The following is a 26010-nucleotide window of genomic DNA, read 5'->3' as shown; positions in this document are numbered from 1 at the left end:
TGAATTGAAGGAAACGGACGTAAATGATGGTGGACGCAGCAACCAAATTTGCAGTGTCTTATGAAATAGTGACAAAATTTGAAAAGAATGAAACTGTTGTTGGTTATTTTCACATTATATTATATGACAATAAAGAATAAGTAAAACATAAGATAAAATTTTAATAAAAACACAACAAAAAAGTTGAATTGAACGACGTTTTAAAGATCCAAGTACATGTTTGGTGGTACCTATGCAGCTGACAAAAGAATTCCTCGGTTGGTGTTTACTTCTGGTGAGTACCTGGTGGATGGTGAGTGTTCGAGATGTCATTGGCCAGTTTGCAACAGCACATGCTCATCAGGTAACTATAAAAAAAGATTTATTAACCCAAAATTCTGGATTAAAATAACATAGCTTGTAAGAGGCGCAAAGCGGATTAGAGTAATCTTTGCTTGGCATAAAAATCTGTTTAGCATCGAGCAGCAATAGCGTCATTCATTCAGCAGCAAAGCTATTTATACATCGAACGATCGGAACCACTACTTACTTAAAATACAAAAATAACTAAAACTAGCTTCTTACGCCATCATCTTTTTAAGGAATGCTGAAAATATTAGAGAAAAATCTATAGCTACTACTGGATTTATATGGAATTTAAAAAAATAGTGCATTAATATTCTACGAGAAAAAATTCAGGGGAAAATCAAGGGAAAATTATGATCAATTGAAACTTACGTTCGTAAGGGATGAAACCTTCTTCGTCTTCTTTGTCCATGCAGTCAGCTAAAACTTGATCAGTTTCAGCATCTGTTAACCTTTCACCTGTAATTTACATAGTTAATTCTAGCAGTAAATTCCGTATTCTACTATCTCACCAAGAGAAAGCAGGGTATGTGCAAGTTCAGCAGACATCATTGTGCCGTTTTCTTCTTTGTCGTAGAGTTTCAGGCACTCGAGGAAATCTTCAAAGTTACCCTGTTCTTTGTCTTTCTTTACCTGGCTAAAGATCGGGAGGAATTCGTCAACTTTTAGTTTCTTCTCGTCTGTAAATAGTGTTATTAGTTTAAGGGATGAATAGGATTAAGTGAGGGCGTACTCTTCTTTTTGGTTCCTCCAAGTTTTTCAATTGTGGCTAGAGTGGGGTTCAGATTGAGAGCACGGAGCATGTCGCCGAGGTTGACGGCATCAACTGTGCCATTTCCTTCGAAGTCATATATGGAGAAGACGAAGTTCGCCCCTAAGAAAAGAAGATTGAAAATTTCATTTAAAAAGTAGGGGGTCAATACAGAACTCTAAATTAATTTGGAGTTAAACGAGAAAAGATGTAAATTACTATTTCGAGTTTGTTAACTTCAACTAAGAGTATGCCAAATTAAAAAAAATAAATCAATTTAAGGTCATATTTTCTATCACTTGTTATATTTTGTCGATAGGTTAAACCCCTTAGTCATTCCTTTGATTAAAAAAATCCCATACAACTCTCGATTTCTACAGAAAATACTTTCAGATTAAAGTTAACAGCGCATGCATAATTTGGTTCTTAGGTCCTCTCCTAAGCTAAGTCTTTGCAGTTCTCCCAAATTTGGCGGAAACATTTAATTCAGGTTGGTTATTGTTGCGTTTCCATGGAATATGCTCCTGATAAATTTACTCGTAGTTCAATAATTTGATCTTCATTTCTACATTTAACAAATATCTTCAGAAGAATAAAAAAATTGGCCAATGCTCTATTCTGATTTCGTTTTTTATGGAAATTATCGTCCTGGCAAAGTAACCAGGAGGTTTAAAAACCGGGTCGTAAGGTTATATAAGGTAACGGGGATAAGGGGGGTATTGCAAAATGTTATTAAGAGAGTACTAGAGCAAATTTTACATCTAAAAAATTAAAAATAGTTCTCAACTTATCCTTTACAGCTCCTAGAGTTTACCAGATATTTCCAAATTTTGGAATCTCAAATTAAGGATGTAGCCCACAAATATCTCGGTGATTTTGGGAATAAAATTACCAAAAACCATCACCCAGTAGATTGCGAAAATCAGTTGGAAAGTCATATTGTGTATGCCCCTAATATACTTCAAATTGGAAAATTGGCATTTAGTCACCCTCGCCTCAAACCAGGGGCCGGTCTTAACCAGGCCGAGGCAATGAGAGAGAAAAATAATGTCTAATAAAAAAAAGTATCATCCTTTAGGTTTTAACCCATCTGGTGTCAACCTAGGTGAAAATTGTACAGCCAAAATTGAACGCAAATAGCGCAAAAACAAAATTTAAATTTTTCCGAGGAATTTTGAAAAACATAGGCGACACTTCCGAATTGAAAACTTATTTTTGTTTGAAGATGAAGGTAGAAATATGAGATAAAATACATATACATATAAGAAAAAAGTAAAGGTTATAAATAAAAAAGAATTAAGGAATTTCCCTCTTAATTTCAAGTGCACGTAGGTTCTTAATATTGTCCGATGATACAAACTTCAATAACAAACTTAAAACGATCTATGGCCTGTTTTAGACATTTTTATATTGTACAGCCTGTACACAATGGGTTAGTATCACTATCACTGATTGCATCATAAATTAATAGAAGGAACAAAATGTTACAGTTCAAACAAAATTCCCTTAAAAGTTTTATGTCCAGATGGTCCACAGAAGCGGCCAATAATTTTTGATGTTATCAGTATAAAATACTATTGATTAGAATCATTGAAAAAAGTATCTATAGTCAAAATTCTGGATTTCTTTAACCAATAAAATGATTTTTCTCTGGAACTCCGAAACTGGAAAACTCCGAAATAATTAAATTTCATGGCTGAACAATCTGGGTTACTATGACGAATCCCAAAACAAATCCCGGTGCCAAAATCTATTCTCAGACCAGTTTTCTTTCCCTGTCTATTTTTAATCCCAGCAGCCGACTCATTCGCGCTCAAAGGTATCCTTATATGAACTGTGGAGTGGCTCCTGGACTCTCTCCGGTTATATTCCAGTAATTAACCTGAACTAACTTGACCTTTGCGCAATGTTATCAATGATTATAGAACATCAATGAAGACTAATTATATTTTGGATACTCACTTTCGACGTCTCTAGCGCTCAAGTCTGCCTAAAAAAAAATGCCAAATTAGTGCTGGTTTAGAGAAATAAGAAAACTTGCCAAGCACATTGAAGCCCAGTAGGTGAAAGCACTGGTAACTTCACCCGAAAGATAATAAGACAGTTTCTAGGAAAGTCATCTTTCTGGTGAAGTTACTTAGAATTGATTTTTCAGCACTTTTTAACGAGTATTTTTATGTAATTTGGACTGTTACAACTGTATTTTTGGAAAAATGCTGTTAAGCTATTAGTGCTATAGCTGCTACTTGATCTGCGACCTAAAAACCACCCCTATAAGCGGCAGGTTGAATGCGCTTTAACGGCAGAAACGTAACAAAAGGTTATTAAAAATGATCTAATAATCAAACTAGGAGTTTGACAATAAAAAAGAGAAAATTTTGGTAAAGAAATTTAGAGCGAAACCGTTTCATAAACAGGTCTTTGGCAGCATTTCAGAATTCAAATTAATCTGTTACATAACACTCCTAACTCTCTATTGACATTTAAACAAATTGAATTGGGCGCAAAAACACAAAAAGCACAAAACAAAAAAAGACCAACACAAGGACTGTAGAGGTACTATTACGCACATAATTAAAACATATAAGACAAGGACAGACATGAAAATCGCCACCCAACATAGACCAATATAAAAGTGAATACCTAAGTACCTCCGAACCTGCGATATCTTAAAAACACTCTCAAAAAAAGTGGAGAGCATCTTTCAAAAATTTTAGTTATATTAGAACGGGCAGTACTATTTTCGACTTGTAGACTTTTCTCTTCCAATACTTGACCGCTTTGACGTAAACGGGTTCTCCGATGGTGATCTTTGGCAGGGGAACTTGGGGGCTAGTGAAACTCGATGAAGGCGCTTCATCAACTTCAGCGGCTACTCTTTTAATGAACTCTTGAAGGTCATTGGAGATGTCCACTACGGACTCTTTGCGCTCCAACAGTTCGGTATAAGTGGCCATATTTGTTCAAGTAGTCACCTCGTCACTGTGTTTATGTATATTGGACTGGGAACGCGGTACTGTCGGAAGTTAATTGCCGACAAGTGACCAGAGATATTGTTGGCATTGAATCTGGGCCCGAGACAGTAAATAATATTTAATGAGACAATTTAATGGGGCTAAAACTGGACACCATACGTCTCTTTTATTGGGTGCCGCTGACCATTGGCTGCAGACATGTACAATGTTGGAAAAACATTGATGAAAATTGGAGTTAAATTTATCAATTGCGCTAACTGAGAGCTACAATTCGAACCGTCGACGCTATTTTAGGAACGGTTTGCTTGGATTAAGTAACATCTCGAAAGTTGCATTAGAGAGCTTTTAGGGCGACTTATAATTAAAAGCTTTTTAAAGGGAAAAGGGTGGATATATGTGGGGACTTACCATTGTATGTGATGTGCTGGTGCTTTCTGCCACTAACAACCAGAAGTGGAGCCGTATGTAATGAAAATAGAGTTTTATGGGGCAGATGGCGCTGCAACGACTCTTGGCCTGAAACTGAAACCGACTCGTCGCGACGCTTTTTGCGGCGTTGGCAGCGTCGGTGTAGATTAACAGATCCGTACTTCACCCAATACTAACCATAAAAGGGCGTCTTCATAATGCAAATCTCAGCTCTGATGTGCACATTTCAAAGAGGAACTTAAGTGTTAATTTGAGGAAATTAGGTATATTCTCTAGAATATAGGATAATATATAATAATATATAATAGGCGGTAGTATGTTGCTGGAAATAGAATGTGGAAGGTCCGGTACTGTATTGCAGCAAAACTAAAATTAGTGGCATTCCTAAAAATATGTTGTTTCAACTGCTGAATTTTTTCGACAGTGGGGGAGAGCCACATTTTTGGTAATTATCTCTACAATGGTGGAGGTGAATCGCATTTAGATAGAAATATATAGGTCACGCAGGTAGTGACGATATACGTCTTGCATTTGCAGAAAATTGCTAAACATTCATTTTTATGTATTTACACATGCAGTGAGATATTCAGATATATAAAATACGTAGACAGATGAAGTTATTAAACTCTGTTAAATTCTACATATAGAGGACTGATTTCGCCACACCTACTACAGGATGACAAATTATGAATTACTACGAATAGGAATTTTCAACACTGAAATTAGATAATATCAATGGCGTTACACCTATCCTGATGCCAGATCTAATTTTTTTAAATTAAACTTTTAAGAAACGCCGTTTTAGTGTTTTGCACCTAGAAACACTGAGATATAGAGTAACAAAAATGTTAAATTGTTAACAAAAATTTCATTAATATACAGTGGCGTAAGATCTACATAAAAATGAGAGCTTCTTGCAATCTGTCAAGCTTTAAAGTTTTCAAAATGAACTCGTTTTACTTCTATTTAAAACGTTTAAATGCACGTTCGCCGCAACCCTACATTTTTTAGTTAAGTTGCGGTGATGGGCTTTTCCATATCGATATACGACAAATTAAGTTTTCCAAGTTTTTGAAAGTATTTGAACTTTGGATGCATTTAAAAAATTTTTAATAAACTTCATTTTTAGTATTTTGGATTTAAAGCTGCGTTCCTAAGCGAAAAAGACCGTTTTATTACTTAAACGATTTTTCCCGATTCGGTCTCATTTAATAAAATGAATTGTTCAACGAAGGAAATATTACTTTTTTTTAATTAAAAAAGTAATCACCATTTTTCGTATATTTGACATCCAGACTTTGTTAATTAACTTAACTTTGTTATATTAATTTTTCGTGTGTTGTACAACGAAAAAATGCCCTTTTAACTGACGATTCTCAGTTTGGCCGCATTTGCAGAAATTATAGCTTTTCTTCTCAGGGGAACAAAGTTTTTCGTCCTTGTCCGATCTAACTTAGTTTGATGTCATTGATAGAAAACTTAATGCTTTTTCTGATAGAAGAAAGATTCGTTATCTAGCATTTTTCATTAGAAAAAATGGAAAACATATTTTTCATGTATTTTATTTCACATCCTGGCACTGTTCGCATACGAAAAAAAACTCTTTGCCCTTGCTCGAATTCCTCAGTTTTGGTCTCATCTATAAAAAACCTTCTGTCCTCTTTGATTCTGAAAAAATTCTTTTTATAGAATATTTCATACAGGCTATGTTGTAGTAGGTAAAACTTTTGCGTGTCTTTTAATTGCAGATTCTGAGTGAAAGAATCTTGTTTTTCGCGCCTCCCTCTATTTTGATCACACTGCTTGCTTATTTTGTAGGACTTTTCGTTTCATAAAAAAATAGAAAAAAATGTTGAACGTCTAGGCTATGTTCCATATAAAGGAAAGCTCTTTGTGTTTCCCCCATTATCTTCAGTTTGATCTTATACATGTTTCCCATTATTTTCAGTTCCTCCGTTATAAAAGAAATTTTCAGGGTATCTTTAAAGGTGAAACGTTTCCTTTCATATTATCTACTATGAAGGCTACTAGGATTTGCAACGATTTCATTCGTTTAAGTTCCCTATTCATGGTATAATAAAATACTCAAAGCTGCTCGTAAACATATTTATAAATACATAAAAAGTGACAACCACATTTACATAATATTCCTCAAAAGGCATTATAAAAATACATACAAGTGAATTAACATCGAACATTGAACAAAAATTATTCGAAAAGAGCTGATTCAATAGCAAAAATGATTGTAGGCCAAATGTAACTCGAAGGAAGGAAACTTACTCATTCCCCAATCCTTCTTCTTTAATACACATTTCATTTTAATATTTTCTTAACTTTGCTCTTAACTATCTCTTAAACAATGACCGCCTCAACCAAGTCGGAGTGGAAGTTTGAGGAGTTGTTTCATTATCAGCCACACTCGCTCTCCTGCTAGTACCTCCTTCCTCCTCCGTCTTTACATCCCCATTTCGACTAATATCAGTTTCACCAATAATTCTAGAGTTACTATTCTCATCTTGATCGTCGTTAATATCTACCACAAGGCTCTGTCGACATAGAGTGGCAACCACCTTCTTGTCTTTATCCTTATTTTTCCCTTTCCTCATTTTCACCTTTCGGAATTTCGCAGCAATACTCGAGAAGGCTGACTTATGTTCTTTGGGTTGGGTGTTAGATTGGCGTGGCAATGAGACATAACCTTCTGGAAAAATAATCTCCGATTGAAATTAAGGAGGGTTTAAGATATTGAACAAACCTGCATGAAATTCGGAGTTTATTCTCATGTAGACATCTGGCTCCACATTAATCATTCCTACTGAAACTGATTTTGTTAGCCTTGATGGAGGACTGGAAGCGGTGGCAAAGTCACTTTCAACGCTAATTTGACTCAGTCTGGAAGATAAAAAAGAATATATTTAATAATATATTTAATATTTAATACAATGAGAAAGAAGTAGAAAAGAGGACAAGACATATCCAAATTACCTGTTTCTTTGTGGATACTGAAGCCCATCCTCACTCAGAGGGCATGGAGCTGAAACAGGAGTTTTCAAAAATTCCTCCTTGGCTTTCTGCAACCTCCTCATGCGAACTTCTGGTGAAATACTCACAACTTCTTTCCCTTCTTTTTTTTGAGCTAGAGAAATATCAAGTGTAAGACTTGATCTTGTTTCACTTGATTGTGATGGATCTCGCATATCGAGTGAAATTTTCCTTTGTCGAATTGCTGCGTGTTTCGATATCAATGTGGCGCTTGATGATTTTTGCACCTGATTTCTTTCAACTGCAAGAAACCATGTAAAGAAATTTTATATTTAACACTTAAACACTGTATACTCATCAATGGCGACAATTTGTGCAAAGATCTTCTTTCAGAAACTGGAGACCTCCAAGCTACAGGCGAGTTAGAACCACTGGAACCTCCAGATTTGAGCCCTACAGCCTGCTCTAAATTTTGATTATATTTGGCTATAATCATTTTTATGCTTGGAGAAACATCTTTAAAAATCTGGAAGTTAAAATTTAAAAAATCGAGCTGAAAAATTTTTCCAATCATACCTTCCTTTGCGGCAATGGAGATGGAGGAAGAGGGGGCAAAGATTTGACAATTTCTGATTTTAATTTAGCTTCATCAGAAGCCTGAAACTTTTCTTCTTCAGCATTCACTAACTCAAATTCAAAAGGATTATTGCTCTCCTCGTTGCTTCTCCCCAAGGAGGTTTCCACAAATGGAGTAAATAGCTTCCTGGTGGTTTTTACCAGTAAAGTTACTGGTGAATCTGCTCCAGAAATTGGCGAGTCGGTACCAAAATGCAAAGTCATTGGTGCAGTTAAACGAGGATCCAATTTTGGTATAGTTTCCTGATCAGTGATAGATTTGGTTCGTGTGAGCTTTCTATGGGGTTTAAGGTCTGTTTTAGAAGAATCGGTTTCACAGTCTGCATTTTCATCCTCATCTGTATCTGTGACAATGGGTTTATTGGCGCTCTTTTGACGGTGATAAATTCGTTTTTTGACTGCTCCAGTGCTCACCGATAGATTAGTGATACCTGCAAATGTATTTTTGATTTAATAGTTTTAGTTCTGAACAAAAAATCTTTTACCTGGTTCCATTTTCACATATCTCCTTTCTTTCTCTCTATGCCGTCCAGAGCTCTTCCTAGAAGCTTCACTACCATAACCATCATTTTCTTTAGAGTCACTGGAAATGGTTTTGGCAACTTGTGATTTAGCGACATCAACTGTCCTTCTAGTGGCCGAAGACCCTTCTGACGCGGAGATGAAGCACAAATGTCTTCGAAGTTCCGATATCTTCCCTCGTATCTTCTTAATTTGCTCAAATATGGTGCTTTTGTAGTTGCAGCTGTCTCCAGTTGCGCGGGAAGCAATAATACTGCTCATCTGATCAGTCTAAAATTCAGAAATTTAGATCTATATTTTTATGAATTTCGTGAATACCATTTGTAACATTTCAGCAGAACCTTCAAGTACAGATCCCAAGGTGTGAGCTAAATTTGAATGGACCTCTCTATCATCCCTCCGAAGATTTCTGGCTAAATGAGTATTGGCTTCTTCCAATTTTAGTATGGAGTCACCGAGATTCTTCGAAGACTGACTCTGCAGTTCATTGAGAAACTAAAGGAGACTCGAAAGTTGCTTGTACATTTTTTAATATTTTTTGTCAATCACCTTGAATGTTTTTATGTTGGATTCTTCCAGCAAATTTTTTGCTTCGGCCAAAGCTCTGAAAAACCAAATTGCCCCCATCAAATTGAAATGAATCAGTAAAAGCACTCACCTAATTTCATCTTCGGTTACTTGTAATTCGGTTAAGAGCTTGACTATGCTTTCCATAAGATCATAGTTGATTTGAGCTTTTGCTGACTCCGATCTTCTCACCTTTGGTACCACGAGAGTTTGACTCTCACTAAAAATCCCAAATGGAAAAACTTCTTAACATTTGAGATCTACTCTCTCAAACCATACCATAAAGGTTTGAATTCCTCTCTCTGATAAACAGGCAGCTGCTGCCTTTCGGCACAAGAAATATGTAATGGTTCTGTAGTTTCCTCTTCATAATCTTCAACTTCAACCAGCATTGCTTCTGGCTCATCAGTTTCCAAGTTATCATCATCCAACAGTTCATCTAAATCCAAATCTTCCAGAGAAGAGTCTTTGGACTCAATCAAACAGTCCTTCTCCAATTCGTCCATGTCATTTAATGACAAGGAAGAGGGATGGCCTGAGAGCAGAGGTCTTCCAAGGTTTAGGGTCGAAATTGCTATGCTATCTGCTGATTTTGAGCGAGGTATTGCAGAATTATCTAATTTGGGATGAGAATAAGAAAGAGTCTAGAGATGATAGAAAGTTACTACTTTCTTTGCTGGTGCCTGGTTGAGCTTCAACATCAGCAGCGCAACTTGAAGATAACAAGGCAAATGTGGATGCTTCAGGAGCAATTCCTTGGGATTTCTCCCACTCATAAAGCTTCTGAGTAAACTTCCTGGAGATGCCCTCAAATCTATGATAACCAGAGGGGGTGTGTACCAAAATTTCTCTCTTCTGATGACTACCGATCATCGAACGTCGGAGTTTGGATAACCTAGAAATGTAATAAACATTTTTAGGTGCATTTAAATAGTTTAAAGAAGCAAATACCGTTCTTCTCTTTCAACGAACTTGTCTTTCTCTCTCTCCAGTCTTTGTTTCTCTTTTTCGATCTTTCCAAGTTCCTTGTCAAACCAATGCAGCTCTTTATTATGCTGCTTGCGCTTTTTACTTTGCTTCTGCGAAGAATTTTTCCTAATGCAGTTTAGAATTTAATAAGTTGTAGATTAGTAGGGGAACAGCTACCTGCTGAGCTTAGGGCTGGGAGTTTTGTCTTTGGCTTTTGCATGAGCCAAAGGCCCCCCCGCTGCTTTAATCTGCTTCCATTCTTCCATTTTCTTGCGAAAATCGTCAGAGATTTGCGGGTACTCGAAAACCGGCGAATGGTCGGAAGATCTGCTGTGAAGAACATCAGATAAAATTATATTTTGCGTAGCACTATCTATGAATACCTTGGGCCTCCCAAGCTTTTCCACTTTGTGATTTCACCCAATTTCTTTCTTCCCCTGCCGCTTCCTCTGGCACTCCTCTTCTTGATTTTCTCCCACTCCTGCAGCTTCTTCTTAAAGTCTTCTGGTAAGTTGTTTTCTTTGGTCACTCCTCTTCTGCAAACCGCAATTTATAGGAATCAATTAATTTCGACTACGCTCCTACCTGTGAGCTTCTAGAGATGACTGAAGTGACTCATCATTGAAATTGAACACTGCAGGAGATCCTGGGGTTACTGGAGAAGCCTGAAAGTAATAACATGCATCTAAATTTATGTTCAAGAGATTTCTTCACCTGCTTCAAACGCTCCCACTCGTAAATTTTCTCCTGAAATTCCAAACTCAACTTCTTCTGAAGCTCTTTATAATTTTTCTGGATTTCTTCTTGAACATTGGATTTTTGGGTTTTTGGTTTCAATTTGTGGCTTTCTGGAGTGTAATGACGACTCAGAAAAGCCTTACGAATGCAATCCCATCTTCTTAAAGATTTATTAACTTCCAAACCTGACTGCAATGTTTTTGATTATAATACTGAAATTTCCATAAATTTGACCCTGCTCACTGATCGATCTTCCATTAGTATTCGTTGGTATCTCTCAATAACATCTGAAGGAATTTCACTGCCACTTGGACTAGCACTACTGCTGTAGACATTAGGTGATGGTGATAAAGATATGTTGGTACCTGCAAATAAGTCCCAAATTAAGTGGGGATTCATACATTTCTAGATCATTTTACTCTTATTTCCAGTATCATCTGTTTCAAACACATCTTCATTATCACTACAAAACTCCACATCAATCTGGATATCGTCACTGGCAGCAGAGAGTCGATGCTTCTTCTTCAGGCTTTGCCTGGGATGGATTATGTCCTTCATTTTAGCCCATGGAGTGCGATGGTACTTTTGACCGTGGGACTTCTGACGTCGGTATTGTACTTTTGAGTGATGGAGCAGATGGTAATGGAAATGATCTTCATCAGAGCTTCGTAGATCTTCACAAGCAGCCGTACCTGCCAATAAACTCATTCAGAAAAAAATTAAAAATTGACCTTTGAATCACACAAAACAGTCTGTTAAGTGCCTGAGGTGTAAAGCGGCACTTTTACTGCCTAAGCATTAAAAATTACACTTTACTGCTGATGTTTTGGGTCATTTTTATCTCATCGCTTATTTTGGCGGTGCACGAAAATCAAAGATTAATGGATAAATTACTACCAATAGGAGATAAACACTGGTCTTCGACTCGACTACGAATATCCATGTGGCAGTAAATTTAGCACTTTTTCGCCTGGTAAAAGAAATAATCGTTTATTTCATTGCATCAACGCTCATTTTTAGTTTTCTTTATCTCCTCATAGAACTTGGGCTGAGGTTTAAAAGTTTGATAAATAGTCAAGAACTTTCAGTTAACTGGATGAATAAGTAGCTCTATTAATTCTCCTCTTTGCTTAATAAAGTTTCTGCTCAGAATGTCTGCCTTTTTAAAAGCCTTTAATAGTGAATAAAGTTAATCAGAACATACCCAAACAAAGCCAGCAAGCACAGTTTGAATAAGTTGTTCTGGAAAACGTTGTGTTAGAATTATCATATGTGGGCCAGTTTCTGGATATTTACAGAAGCGTTTCTATCTTAGTTTCGCTGTGATTTGGTTAGTTGTAAAATACTGCTAAATTTGGAAAAATTATTAAAAATTGACCAGGCAGAAGCTTATGGTTGGGCTTATGGCTATAAGCTGGCAAAATTGCAAATAATTGAGGTGAAATCTAAACCAACGTGACACATTCCTACTCTAATGCATTTCATCAAGAGTATATATTATCTCACTTTTCTTCGAAATATTTATTTTAAATTTTAAATTTTCCCGGTCTAAATTTAAACCAGAACAACCATCTAAACCTCTACGAGAGTTTTGTTTACATTATATAGTTTACAATATTAAACGATTTCTATTAACAGAAAAATATGAATAGGTTTTAGTATGTTGTAAACATGGAGGTGTTACTTTGAGCGGTATTTCAAGGAAACGAACATGTGTTGATATGAGGAGTGATTGTGATGTATACCTGGAGAGTTAAAAGAGGAAAATACAATACTTTTAAGAAACAGTAAATTTCATGAAAATAAAATACGTTTTATTGGAGTCGGATGTGGGAACTTAGGAACACGTTTTGTCTATTTATTTAAAACGGAAAACACGGCGCATGTCGTAATGGTTTTCTTTGAAATTTCAGGAAGTGAAACTACAAAATGTATAAATAATTGAATTGCGTTGGATAATTAAAATCCAGAGACCTTTTGGCCTTCTTTTCTTAGAACTCATTAACTCTCATTCGACATTTTTATCTGTTGGAGTCTTCCTCTTTATCTATTCAAATTCTGGATCAAATCTGTATCAATTCTGGAAATACTCCTCAACTCGTATTAAACTGGAAATACCAAAATCGCTGTTTGAGTGGTTTCATTATGTTTTGTTGACTCCAAATTCTCAATAGATAACATTTTCACGAAAATAACAGGAGAAAATTGTCCTTCGCAATGGACACTTGACCATCACATTTAAACTAATATATTTTTTTTGCAACATTCCTTTCATCCATAAAAATTTTTCTGAATAATATAGAGAGAAAATGTTCGTTTCCAGTTACCACAAGAGTTTTGTAACGGTTTTGTAAGTTAATAATTCTACGACTCATTTCGCAAATTTTCTAAAACGTGCAATAATTGTGCAACAGTTGAAATTTTTGGTGAATGAGACTAATCTTCAAATATATTTAAATGGGAGTGACATTGTTTTTGCTCCGTATTTCAGACACTTGTACAACAGTTACACAACAGTTGTCTCTGTTGAAGGTGGCCAACAGTTTGACCAGTTAATTTCATGTTCTCCTAGAAGTCTAGAGGAAAATTCATAAAAACATCAGTATGCAAGTTTGATGTTGTCGATTTTAGTTCGTCATTCTTAATATTTTGAGCAGTTTCAATGAGTTTTTAAAGCTCTTAAAAAAGTTATAAAGTATTTTTGTTTCTAGTAATTTTTATTATAAATCTCATATTTATCTCGATAATTTTGGGAAAATTTATGTCTTAAAAAAGATTTAAAAAACAAAATAAAATATAAATTATTGGATATGTGCCAGAATATAATGATGCAGCCGTGTTAGAAGAGAAAAGCTGTTTAATGAGACGTTGAAGATAAACTATAAACTAGCGTAATTATATTTTTTCACGCAAAAACTGCCATATTATTTTGATTTATGTAGGTACTAACAAGTTTTTATGTAACTCGAGAGCGCACAGGTTGTTAGTTTTCCTAAGACTTTGAACTCATTCCTCAATACAAATTCCATGATTCTCCAAAACTGTGGTGAAAGTTCAACTTCTCTAGCCATTCCGACAAACTCTTTAGCAGCACGTCCGAAGGCTTCATCATCAGCAGCACTGAAATTTACTTGGTAAAAACTTCTTTAACTGCTTCATTAAATTCAGCAACTTCATTTTTGACTACTACATAACCCCTATCAACACTTTTAACTCGTTCTACCTAGATATCTTTTAAATTTCCTGAGACCTCAATTATCTGCGAAGCACTCTTCTCGCGTAGTCTCTCTTTTCTAACAGGTCTTCATCATCATATTCTAGGATATCTTTCTAAATCTTTCCTTCACACCTTTAAGGACTTTGGGACTGTTGTCTCTTTCTTTGACCTTTTTCAGAGATACTTTGTGAGATCGATATGATTGGAAGCAAGGCCAAACGTTTCATGATCTACTTTTCTGCCGTTCGTGACAACAGTGATTTCTGGAGAGTCTCAGGCAATTTGAAATGGTGCCAAAATTCCTTTCGCTTTGAAATCTTCTGAAGCATGCATAACATTGGTAACCAAGGGATTTCCCTTGAAGTTGTGTGGTATGTTTAGGAGACACCTTGTATATGTGGAGAGTCCCAAGAGCACTATTTAAATTGAATTTTGTTACATTCGACTTACTCTAAGGCTAAATTTGTTTTTTTTAAGTGTGAATTTTCTGCAACAGATTCTTGTCTTGCTTCAGACTCATTTTCCTTTTATTACCATTTTCGATTGATGAATTCTACGTCTGCAATTAGGTCATTATTCCAGTATTGCATCGGACCATTTCCCAGCTAAATTGGATTGAATGATTCTTCAATATCTGACTTTTAAATAATTTCCTATATTAACGCACGAAAATATCCCTCAACTTGGACACAAGGTTGCAATATTTCAGGCTCAACTATATCAACTTCGCATGCACAAATTTCGTTTTAAGAACATTCAAAATATTTACACAAGTCTTTTTCGCAGCAATCAAACTAAACTAATAAAACAGTATTGCGGTACATGTGTGCAAGTATAATGTGTTTTCATAATAAAGTTGTAAGGTCAGTTATTTTACGTCTAAAATTAAACTTACCCGTTCTTAGATCGTCGTTGGAGGAGGCTGAGCTGATCGTTCCAGGTGTGGATATCCCTGCTCCAGAGTCTCCAGGGCTGTGGCCCATTTCGTCACTGGTCGAGGGCACTCTCAAATACCTGGCTACTTCATAATTAACAGGTACATGGATGCCGCTGTCTTGGGATTTGGAGTCACCCACATTGGATGCTTTTTCCCATCTGAAGGCTGCTTTGACTTTTGTCCATTTGGAGACTTTTGATTGTTTGCTGGAGTTTTCTCCTGGATCTGCAAACTTCCGTTCGGCATTAGGGGTGCTGCCGCGCCTCCTCGGTGTGGAAAATCCAGACAAATTCTAAAAGAATAAGTTTGTGTGTATTGTTTTTTGTTGCTAGCGTTGTGATATTACCCCTATTTGTCTACCTCTAAAGTCCAAGTTAGGGTCATCGGAATTGGCTTCAGTGAAATGTTCTAAATCGCGTATTCTGGAAGTTTTAGTTCAATGTGAACCAGCAGAAAATTCTAAACTGCTCTTACCTTCTTTGCAGCTTAAAGTTTTGCTGCCTCAATTCCACCACTCTTTCCATCAATTTGTACACCTGCTCTAAATGATCGTAGGCTCTTTCTGCAGAAAGAGTAGCACATTCCGCTGCAGATTTTGAGCATAATTCCGTCTGTAGACTTTCAATGTATTCAAATATCTCCCTGTCTTTTTCGCTAACTCCGCTAATTGATCTTTCAGTCTTCTTGAACATCTTTGCTTCTGTAACGTCTTCATCAATTTCGTTTGAACAAGGAGTTTTGGGGAAAGACGACTCTGGGTTTGGTATGATCGGGAGTTGCAGGGTTTTCTCGAGTTTGGATTTTTTAAGGGTTTTTCTCGTTGGATCACTATCCTCGTTCATTTTCGTTGAATTTTGCTTTCCGATAACATAGCCTGCAAAATTTAGGTCACCTGTATTAGGCGTTGTTTCGTACTCTGCTCACACGCCCACTTGAACTTTCCGACTTCTTGCATCTTTACAATCCGAATGTAGCCTCATTTTTTTATTGTATGCCCGTCTTTTTACGAGATAATCAGAAATTTTTAAAGTGGTCTATTTTTAACAGTTTGTTTTTATAAGCCCAAGTGCTTCGGAATTTACATATTGAACGACCTGTATTAAAATATACGGCGTCGCGGCGCGGGTCTAACCAGTGACTAACCGACGTCCAGCGCCGGTTTTACCACACTGCAGGGCGGCGCTAGACATATGTCGGCTTTAATTAGCAACTATACTTAAGGCAGAATAGCACGAATTATGTCGAGAAGTAGTGCTTTAGTGGGATTACTTCAACAATCGAAAATTTACAAATTCTCCAATTTTAATGCTAAATTCCTGCCGGGAATTCAAGCACGAATTATGGCGACAGAAATAGTATTTTGCTGGACTTTGTTGAACAACCCACAAAAACTTTTAATTCTTCTATTTTAATGGTGAATTCCAGATGATCATTCAAAAGTCTTTAGTTTCAAATTAAATGTATAACGTTTTACGGTTGTTTTCTTCCTTCTTTAAAGAACCCTTTCTTGAAGTTTTTGGCCCAAAATGAGCGTCATTGACTCTGATATCATTTGGTCTGATTCAGGTCTTAGAAAATTAATATTGTTAAGAAAGCCAAGGTTCCAGGTTTTTGAGAGCTGGTTCTACATAAATCGGGCCTATCTTAGGAACCATTTCCCTCTTTTTTCCAAGATTATTTCCGCCCTTTACGACTACTGGTACCGACGGTCTTTTCTAGGTTCCAGGATCGTGTGAACCAGGCTTAATGCTCTCATCAACATTATCTCGAAATTTCCTGCATCCCGTTACACCAGTTTAGTCTGGCATATGTCAGATGTGCCAACCATTTTTAGAAATTTTGTGTTTAAACATATCTGAAACTTTCCTAATCATGGACGTTCAAAATGAAACTGAAGAACGTTATCTTGAAGACTATTTAAAGCACACCGGTAACTTTAGCTAATTCAGTTGCTTCTAGTATCCAGAATTGCCTTTCCAGGCTGGGGCTTGTACTACAAATTCATTATCGGCCTGGCATGTGCCTGTCACCTCTTGCAGGGCCTCACATTCGTCACCATGAGCTTCGCAGTCTCCTTATCTTCTTGCGATGAGCTGATCATCCCTGAAATTACTTCCTTGAGCATATTTGTATGCTTTCTAATTGGTATTTAATCAAATCATTATTTTCGAATGATCATTAACGAAATCTAGGCAGCTCGTTGGGGGAGCTAATGGGGAACCCCCTCTCAGATAGATATGGTAGGAAGAAATATTTGGTCTACAGCCTCATTGGAATCTTTGCAGCCTCCTTCGTAGCTGCTTTTTCCTATAATGTTTATGTAATGATAGGGGCTACATTAATACTGGGAGTAGGGTGAACATGTTTAAAACAGTTTTATTCACGTTTGCCAACTTGGGTGAATTTAGACTGGAAGTCAACGCCCTGCAAATTAAACTGCTAGTGGTAGAAATACTTGATAAACAACATAGAGGGTTTTGGTTGATGTTCTGTAATATGTTCTATGTATTGGGGTATGTCATTACCATTGGTACGTTAGCTTGCAGTGGGTTTTATCGAAGTGTTAACATGTACACATAGTTTCAGTAATACTGTTTGAAACTCAAACAATCATAACTCTGGGTGGGATAACTTTCAAGCAATTAACACCTTGGAGAACCATGTTTGCTGCATGTGGGGGCATTAGCCTCATTCTAGCATGTGTTTCTGCTCTCATAGAAGAAAGCCCTAGATTCTATCTGCTAATAGGGCGAAACTTCCTGGCGCACCTATTACTCAAGCAGTTATTCGCCATTAATAACTCCAGCTTTGCAGACAACTTTAAAGTAATTAAAACTCGTAGATTATTTCTATACTTCCTATACTAAATATGTTTAGATTCACGAAGATCATCTGAATAACTTGATCCAGCCGTATGATCTTAACTATGTTGAGCCTACCAGCCATTGGGAACAGATGAAATCATTCCTGCACCGGCTTTGTAGAAGTGTAAAAACGGCCACATCTACGCGTTATCGCAAAATTGCAACTTTGCTCGTTTTACTCAAAACCCCCCTCATTATTATTGGGTAGCTCTAGTTACCACCCCCAATAAACTACTCACCTCTTGTTAACATCCTAACTCACAATTCCAGAATCCTCCAGCTGAACATTTGCCTTTCCAAGCTTATGGTCTCTTCAGGATCTCAGTCCTTAGAAAAATTTAGGGGAATGGATTTCATCTATCCCGTATTGGAACCAAAGTTGTATGCTCTAGAAAGTAATTCCTCTAGTCTAATGTGTCAAAAAACTGAGAAAAACAGGATATTTTATGGAAGCTTTACCGCCCTGGCAAGCTCCCTTATTCCTGGTCATGTATTGGGCATGTTCGTAGTTGACCGATTGGGGAGGAAATTTATTTGCTGTAAGCGACTGAATTATGCTTGGTGTAATAAGCCAGGAAATCTAAGTCGTAGGTCTATTGACTGCCAGTTGCTCATCTTTGATAATCGGATTTGTTCAGTCGAAACTGATTCAGTTAATTGCTATGGGTTGTACAATGGCTTCAATAGGGGTAGTAATTTCAACCATAACTTTAGTTAATTTGGAAGTTTTTCCTACCGCCATAAGGTTAGTTCAGGTTAATCTATAAGAGGATCTATTTTAGACACATTTTTTGAATCCAGATCAACTTCAAATGCCTTAACAAATGTCCCAGGACTGATACTATCCACATTCTTTGTTACGTTGATAGTAATCGACCGACAAATGTTTACGATAATACTGGGAATACTATATTTTTGTGAGTAGTACTGAAGGTGTTGATTGTCTGGATATTTTCGTATTTGCAGGTCTAGCTGTGTTCACCTGTTTCTTGCCAGAAATGAAGCGGAAACCAATGGTAGAGTAGTGTGTCGCTGAAGGAAACGTAAACAGCACAATTTTTTTTTTTTGAGTTTTTGATAACAAAGAAGTTTTAAATTGCAGTTATTTCCATTTTAAATATAACGAAGATGGAATGTAGTCAAGATATTGAATTTGGCATTATTTATTTGCAATAACTTTTAATTCATTATCTTTCTTGATCTTCTTTTCATACTCCCAAGAAATGAAAAGTAGTCATTCTTCCATACAGTTCTACTATCCAGTCAAATTCGTGATTGCATTGACTGCTTGGTAAATGCATTATATCTGATATATTTGTCAATATGCTCAATGTTTTTAAATCATAAATTATCGCCCGAAAAGTTCAGAAGTAAAGCATAGAGTTTGATTGTATCCAAACTGTAAATCATTAAAATAGCCCTCCAATTATAGAAAATTGTAATCACCAAAACATCAAGATTTACATTTAGATACCTTTTATATTTAAATTTTAAATATATTGTTAAGTTTTAAATTGTAAATTTGTATCCAATCTAAAATTTTCTTAAAATAGTTAAAACTCGAGAAACTAAGAAACCTACTCTTACCCCAAATACTTCATTAATATTAGGTGTTTTCATTATTTGGAGAAACGGGAAAAAATTTAGTCACCATAATATCAAGATATCTTTAAAAAGCAATTTTTCTCAATTTTGTTAGTACCTCTTACCTATAAACAACTGAAACCCAACCCAAGGATGCATTCAATTGGTAGTATAATAATTGAAATTGGAAGTATATATTTCAAGCATAATAATGAATGATTACATAGGTATTGCTTCATCTTTAATTTCGCATCATGCAGGTACACACACGTAGAGGTATTATTTTCAGTTAAAGTTAATCAGGGTAAAAATCAATTATTTTTTCACCAGGCCATAACGTTGAATCATTTAGTTAATTTAGGTCAAATTTTTCAACTACTATAACTTTTACCTACAAAATAACTTCTAATTGAAAACTGAGAAATAATAAAAAATTCCCCAGCATCTCTTTCCTTTTATCAAAACATGTTTTAATGAATCAGTAAAATAAAAGGTTCATCTAATAACTTCTATCACCATCTTTAGAAGAAAAAATCTTGTGAGATTGAAATGCGATCTATATTCTCAACTTTATTAACAGTAGTTTACGTAATTTCGTCTACCTACCATATATAGAAACCCTCAATATTCCTTTCGACCTCGCCTCAAATAATATGATTTTTCTTGTTCAATTTACTGCATATTTTAAGCAGCTCGGAAGTTTTTCTGGAGGAAAAAGCACATGATGAAATATAATTGCGTTAGCTGATTCAGTATAAACCAACTTTAACATTAAGTAGCAAACCTCATCTCTTAAAAATCTCCCTTAATAACTCAACCGCGTAAACGCCAATTTCGACCCTCTTTACGATCTTGCGAATGGGTGTAACCAATCTAACATAAACCAACATCTAAATCATTTCCTATAAATTTTTGTCCATTCCATAAATGCAGTGGGTCTCCCAAATCGAGGGATTATTTCCAAGGGGCGTTATACAGGGTCTAATTAAAAATAGGCTAAAACCTCTCTCGCAAAATTGAAAAAATTGAGGTCATTTGTGCATAGTGATTCTTGATGATGCCTTAAACGGGTGAAATTTCAAAAGGCACCTGCGAGGGTAAAACCGTTCAATGTATTTGCATTCGCACAAAAAGATGGGGAAATCGATAAGAGATTACACGTGTCGATATGTTTTACCTGATGAGGCCGATCGAGCTTCGTGGTTTGTGAAGTTATGTAAACTAGTGCATTTAATTTTCAGTTCGGGAAATAAGGACGTTTTTAAACGAATTTAACAAAATAAAGAGAAGATAGATAAACTGAGTAAGTATCCACTGAAATAACTGACAAATTACTATAGACATTAGTTAATCTGAAGGTTTTGACTTGTATCACATCAACATTTAAGCAACTTTCTTCCAAGGAGTTTCTAGTTGAAGCTTGTCTGTCTGTGAGGTGTCCATGCTTCTGGACAAATTTGGCGCCATGTTTTTCAACCAAAATCGTTGGTTTCTATATTCGACGACACCGGAAGGGGTTGTAATATTACGGCTTTCGTGCCGCCATATGTCTCGTAGGCAGGTCTCAGCCATCTATTTCATCCAAGCATCTTATTCATCGTGGACCTTCCTCTTGAATTAATTATTTTTTATGTTAATGGCAGTATTTTGGGTTGTATGGGAAAAAATTGGACAAAAAAGCCCTAGAAAGTACTATAATATTAATGACTTCCTTTCTTTAACCGACAAAAGAGGTAGGCGGTATCTGCACGAATTTGAGGAAATTTTCCTGTTTAAGGGGATTAGAAAATTGAAAATCATCTGGTTATGCCTAAAATAATTGCCAATGAAAATAATTCTTCACACCCTATTGACTGTAATAATTCATTCAAAGGGGTGAGTTGCTAATGGGCTCTGATTGATTATTTTTTTGGGGCGTAAAAAATCGCTGAGCCTAAACCAATTTTTTCCAAAAATTTTAATAATTCCATGGTTTAAAAGGGTTGGGCGCCCGAAGTCAAATCTACCTTGTTACCAATGTTATAAAATATTAATAAATCGGGGCATATTTTCAAATATCTTTTGCGGTTTTGCAGCCCTCGTTTTTACCCATTAAACAAGGGCAGTCATTTTTAATGGCCAGGTAAAAACAAACTAGGTTCCAATTTTACCAATATCCGGTTCCCACACAGGGAGGGCCGAAGCTGCAGCCTATGTAAAAAATTGTATTCAAAGAATTTTTTGAAATTTTGTAGAGGTTGTTATAATAGGGCCAATCTAACTGAAGGATTCTTTTGTGTACGTGGATTTTATTGAAAGGAATGTACACGCAAGTGCGTGATCAACCGACAAACCGCAACAAATTTTGTACTGTAGACTTAGGATGGTTATAGGCAGTACCGACCTTATAGGGGAACGAGGTTGGACGACAGCCCAGGGCAGCGGACCAGGAAGGGCGACGGACTTTCCTAGTAGGCAGTTTTTCTTGGGGGAGAGGGGCGATGATTGAAAATTTTGCTCGGGACACCAGACTTGCTGAGGCCGACCCTGGCTATGGAATAAACGTTTTTCAATTGTGTATGTATAATATCGGTTAAATCTAATTTTGAGTTATTATTGACTCAAGTTCTACAAGGTGAAAATAAATATGTATTAAAATTCGGAACGGTAGCGAATCACTTACTTGGGCTCGTTTACTGCTACGATTTCATAAAAGAAAAAGACGTCTAAATCGATTTATTCGGCTTTTCTGAAATCCTGTTTACATCCAGGTTATTGGATGATAGTGATTCAATCTTATCTCACTTCTCAAATCGGAACAATCTGCAGCAAAAGAATTTTGATTGGTTCATTGAGTTCATTTTCCACAATTTTCATCCATCTACTAAGGAGAATGTCATCCAGTTCATGTGGAATTTCTCCATTGTTTAGAAAAAATAGGTTGTTGCATGCAACATTGTTAGGTGCCTTTAAATTCATTAAAAAAAATCCTATAATATAGATGTACTGGTAGAGGGTGCTAATTAATAACATGTCAATACGCCACATGGCAACTCTTTGGATGATTTTAATATCGGTTTCCTAGATAATCATAGGGCGGAAGTGTTTCGTTAGAGTTCGTCAGTACATTTTTAGGTTCTCTCGCATTCAACATATCTCTAACAGTTTTCAAAATATTTACAAAAATATCAAATAACGCATGCGGTTCTCCTATAAATTGTTCCGCATTTACTCAGAGTTATGTATTCAGATTTGTTCATCAGAAATCCTAGAGATATCGCCTTATTATTGTTATAAGATTACATTTAATCCCGATCGCGTGCTTTCTTCGGGCTACGTAAAATCATAACATAAAAAGTTACTGCTTGGCTTTGAAAGATTCAAGGCAGTTATTCCCAGTGATCGATTAGATTCGATTAGATCCTAAATTTGAATCTTGAAGGCTTAAGCTTCAATAACCACGAATTATGCATTTTATCGGTAATTATCTTATCAAATTTCTGTACGAGGTGTGATCATCGTTATATTCTCATCATAGCACAGTCTATGTCACGCGAGGAAGGTATTCGATGTTAAGAGGTCTTGAGAACCAGAAAGCAAAAAGAACGAAAAATAATATAAAATTTATGCATGCAGAGAGTTCATTATTCAAGGGAAGAGAAAAGAGAGATTCAGCACTAGCTTAACGAGGAATAAACAAATTATTAATGCGATTTGGTATTAGTGACCTTTAAGTGGCCTTTTGGTCGACATCTAAATGATGTTGTTAATCAATATCTCTTTTACCGGAATGGGAAATATCGATTTCTTAAAGAAATTTCTACATTTTGAGCTAGAGCTTATGCAAGTGGTCGGTTCTGCGTGCTTCATTCTGCTGAAATTTTTGACCATTTATTATAGGAAACTGCGTTGTCCTGGATATTATTTTTTCAGCTTGCTGGACAAATGCAAATGATCATTATTACCAAAAACCACAATAATTGCCTCTAAACTAAGCAACATATTCATTATTTTCTCTTTGTCATCTTTCTTTCGTTAAGTAGCCAAATTACCCCTCTCAGTGGCTATTTAATCAGTTAAATCTGGGTGGTCCGAATTAGTTTCTGCAAAACCATAATTTATTATTCGTTAGGCCCTTAAAAAGTTTTTATATCGGTTTATTAACATTGTCTTAAGTCTTTATGCTAATTTATTAACCACTGTTTGCTCAACAAATTACCCCGCTTTAAACCCCTCATACAATTCGCCCCCAAACAATCCATAATCGAAAACAATACCATGTCCGGATAGTTATTCCTTCTTTTGTATTTGAAGCTGTTCCACCCTTTTGATTCTATCGGAGCTGTTTGCCAACCAATTATTGTTTACTTTTATTGGTAAATATTTGAGGCTTTGAAATGAATGGGACTAATCCGGTACTATCGGCCAACATGCAGTGACTATATGCGGAATTATGAGTGCTTGAGATGACATTTCCAATTTCAATGGTCACAAAAGATGTTTCGAAAGTATACGAAATTACGTCAAACCATAGAAATCGCATATGGCCCGATTTCCTCTTCTTCAACCACCTGTATATCATTACAAAAGTGAGGGCACGCGCTGCACGGAGGGGAGGCGGGGCCCCAAAAACAGTTGGCAATCGACATCGCGTTACGCCAACCCCAGTTTTTGTGTCTAGATCAGGAGACACCCCCCGGTATTTTTTCTGTGACGTAATTCGAGCCCCCATAAGTTTTTGTTAATTTATTTTTCCAACTTTTACTCCACACAATTTTACTTAAGTTTTTACAAATAAAGAGAGAAACGAGATCAAGTAGAGTAGTGGTGGCACTAGGGGGTGTATAGCTACCCCTCGAATTTCTTCAATGAATAAAGCATGTCAACTTACGTTGACAAACGGCTCTCGTAGTGATAATGGCAAATACATACCTAAACCCCTCTATATTCCATTATTAGCGGAGTAGTGTTGCCCAAATCAACCACTAAAGAGCTTAAGAGGTCCGTTATGAGGGTTTTGTCATACCACTTTGCTTTGTATTAAATACTATGCCATAAACCGTAATTTACCATAATAATTCTAAAATGAATGAAACTCTCAGGATACTGAAATACGCCAAATGTCTCGAAAACCGATCCAATTAATTTACATAATTGTTAATATTGATTTTGACAACAACTAATGTGAATAAATAGATGAGGAGAAATTATGATTTTCATATCTAAATAACTCACTTTTTTAAAATTTTTGCTTATATCATCCCACACCAATAAGGGTTGTTGTCGCGGTGGAATTGCACCCTATCCTCAGGTAAAACTAACTAAAAATAATATTCACCCTTTGCAGGGTGAATGTTGAAGGGCCTCTGAAAAGTGAACAAAAGAAAAAAGGAATTTTTAAGAATCGGATTACGTGTAATTTTGAGAACCTTTGCAGCTTTGAATTTTCGCAAGTGTTTTAGAGAAATTTATGATCAGCATGAAATTTTTTTTGCATAAATTTATACCTTGGAGGAACTTCGTGGAATCAAAATTCCTTTTTTATTAAGAGTTCTCAAAGTTAAACGAGACAAGTTCAACGATTTTCTAAGTAAGTATATATAGAGTGGTCCAGCCTATTAGACGCGGAGAGCTATCGGAAAATATTTAATATCTTGATTTACGTTTTATTTTTTTTATTGTTGTTGGTCTCTAGAGAAAGATTCCTATTTTTAAATAAGAGAGCGCAATAATTTTCACTCTACGAACCTAAATTTGCAAGAAAGTTGTGTTTCTAAATCCCTAATTTCGACAGTCTTTACAGAAAAATTCCAAAATTTCAATAATATTTTTAATGGAAATTCAGTTCCTTCACTAAAAAGTTACATTTGATTTCTTATCAAAATTCTGTATTTGTTCCGAAAACTGACTAATTCCTATTGAGCAAAAAATTTCTATTTCTGAAACTACATCATCCTTAAAAAGGTTCGATCTTGGAGGGTGTTTCATCTTTAAAAGTTTAGTTTATTTTCAGAAATGGACAATCCTTGACAGATCGAAAAAATGATTAGTAACGTAAAAGTACCTAAAGGCTTCAATCTTATAAGCATTTCAATGTTCTTAAAATGTACGTGGTTAGATAGACGAGAATGCTAGAAGGTATTCTGCCCTCAGAAAGTGTCAAATTACTAAGATTTTTATGTTTACAAGTCTAAATCAACAATCAAAGACTCATAAATAATTCCTAACTGTATGAGTAATCGCGACGATTAAGTGACCAAAAAAATTCTAGAATTGTTTGCCATTAGTTACTTATGACTTTATTTGTCTATTGTAGGAGAGATTACCCTGCTTGTAAAGAGCTTTGTAATATTAAATGAGGCCTCTATATTGAGTTTTAAAGTGTCTGTGTAACTCCCGAAGGCTCCCCTCATGCGACACCACTCAAATAAGAGCTTAAAATACTCTAAAACCAATTTCATCGCTACAATGATTCAAGATGTTGCCCTGTCCCAAACTATCCCTTCATAGCTACA

General features: G+C 35.9%; 3 protein-coding genes across 7 annotated transcripts; 1 reads left to right on the top strand and 2 right to left on the bottom strand.

The window, feature by feature from the left end:
• Positions 1-96: 96 nt before the first annotated feature.
• On the bottom strand, positions 97-4621 carry Mlc1 (Myosin light chain alkali). 2 transcript variants are annotated; one of them, XM_066396234.1, is made up of 7 exons: positions 4480-4619; positions 3059-3086; positions 1079-1219; positions 858-1025; positions 718-804; positions 530-586; positions 97-347 (listed from the first exon to the last, which is right to left on the bottom strand). In XM_066396234.1, exons 1-6 carry the CDS (start codon positions 4480-4482, stop codon positions 561-563), a joined length of 453 nt encoding a protein of 150 aa, XP_066252331.1. In that variant the 5' UTR covers positions 4483-4619; the 3' UTR covers positions 97-347; positions 530-560. The 2 variants fall into 2 exon arrangements, with proteins under 2 accessions (XP_066252331.1, XP_066252332.1); XM_066396235.1 differs by lacking the exon at positions 530-586 and having other exon boundaries at positions 4480-4621.
• Positions 4622-6592: 1971 nt separating this feature from the next.
• LOC136412829 (nucleoprotein TPR) lies at positions 6593-16242 on the bottom strand. Of its 2 annotated transcripts, none has more exons than XM_066396005.1 (21): positions 15543-16242; positions 15415-15490; positions 15027-15360; positions 11334-11606; positions 11158-11279; positions 10891-11103; positions 10762-10841; positions 10560-10712; positions 10354-10506; positions 10159-10302; positions 9876-10102; positions 9487-9823; positions 9299-9427; positions 9190-9244; positions 8959-9135; positions 8604-8910; positions 8059-8549; positions 7837-8008; positions 7486-7783; positions 7256-7392; positions 6593-7201 (listed from the first exon to the last, which is right to left on the bottom strand). In XM_066396005.1, the coding sequence occupies exons 1-21, from the start codon at positions 15908-15910 to the stop codon at positions 6846-6848; spliced, it is 4602 nt and encodes a 1533-aa protein (XP_066252102.1). In that variant the 5' UTR covers positions 15911-16242; the 3' UTR covers positions 6593-6845. The 2 variants fall into 2 exon arrangements, with proteins under 2 accessions (XP_066252102.1, XP_066252103.1); XM_066396006.1 differs by having other exon boundaries at positions 10354-10503.
• Positions 16243-16854: 612 nt separating this feature from the next.
• Positions 16855-19008, top strand: LOC136412986 (uncharacterized). 3 transcript variants are annotated; one of them, XM_066396274.1, is made up of 10 exons: positions 16857-16998; positions 17049-17213; positions 17261-17423; positions 17477-17598; positions 17649-17893; positions 17946-18136; positions 18203-18471; positions 18524-18677; positions 18734-18849; positions 18899-19008. In XM_066396274.1, exons 1-10 carry the CDS (start codon positions 16884-16886, stop codon positions 18955-18957), a joined length of 1599 nt encoding a protein of 532 aa, XP_066252371.1. In that variant the 5' UTR covers positions 16857-16883; the 3' UTR covers positions 18958-19008. The 3 variants fall into 3 exon arrangements, with proteins under 3 accessions (XP_066252372.1, XP_066252371.1, XP_066252370.1); XM_066396273.1 differs by having other exon boundaries at positions 18518-18677; XM_066396275.1 differs by lacking the exons at positions 18524-18677; positions 18734-18849 and having other exon boundaries at positions 16855-16998; positions 18899-19002.
• The last annotated feature ends 7002 nt before the right edge of the window (positions 19009-26010 follow it).

The sequence above is a fragment of the Euwallacea similis genome, chromosome 13, assembly GCF_039881205.1.
Source record: "Euwallacea similis isolate ESF13 chromosome 13, ESF131.1, whole genome shotgun sequence".
Classification (NCBI taxonomy): domain Eukaryota; kingdom Metazoa; phylum Arthropoda; class Insecta; order Coleoptera; family Curculionidae; genus Euwallacea; species Euwallacea similis.
The sequence above is the reverse complement of the archived record's forward strand: the minus strand, read 5'-3'. Positions and strand labels throughout refer to the sequence as shown.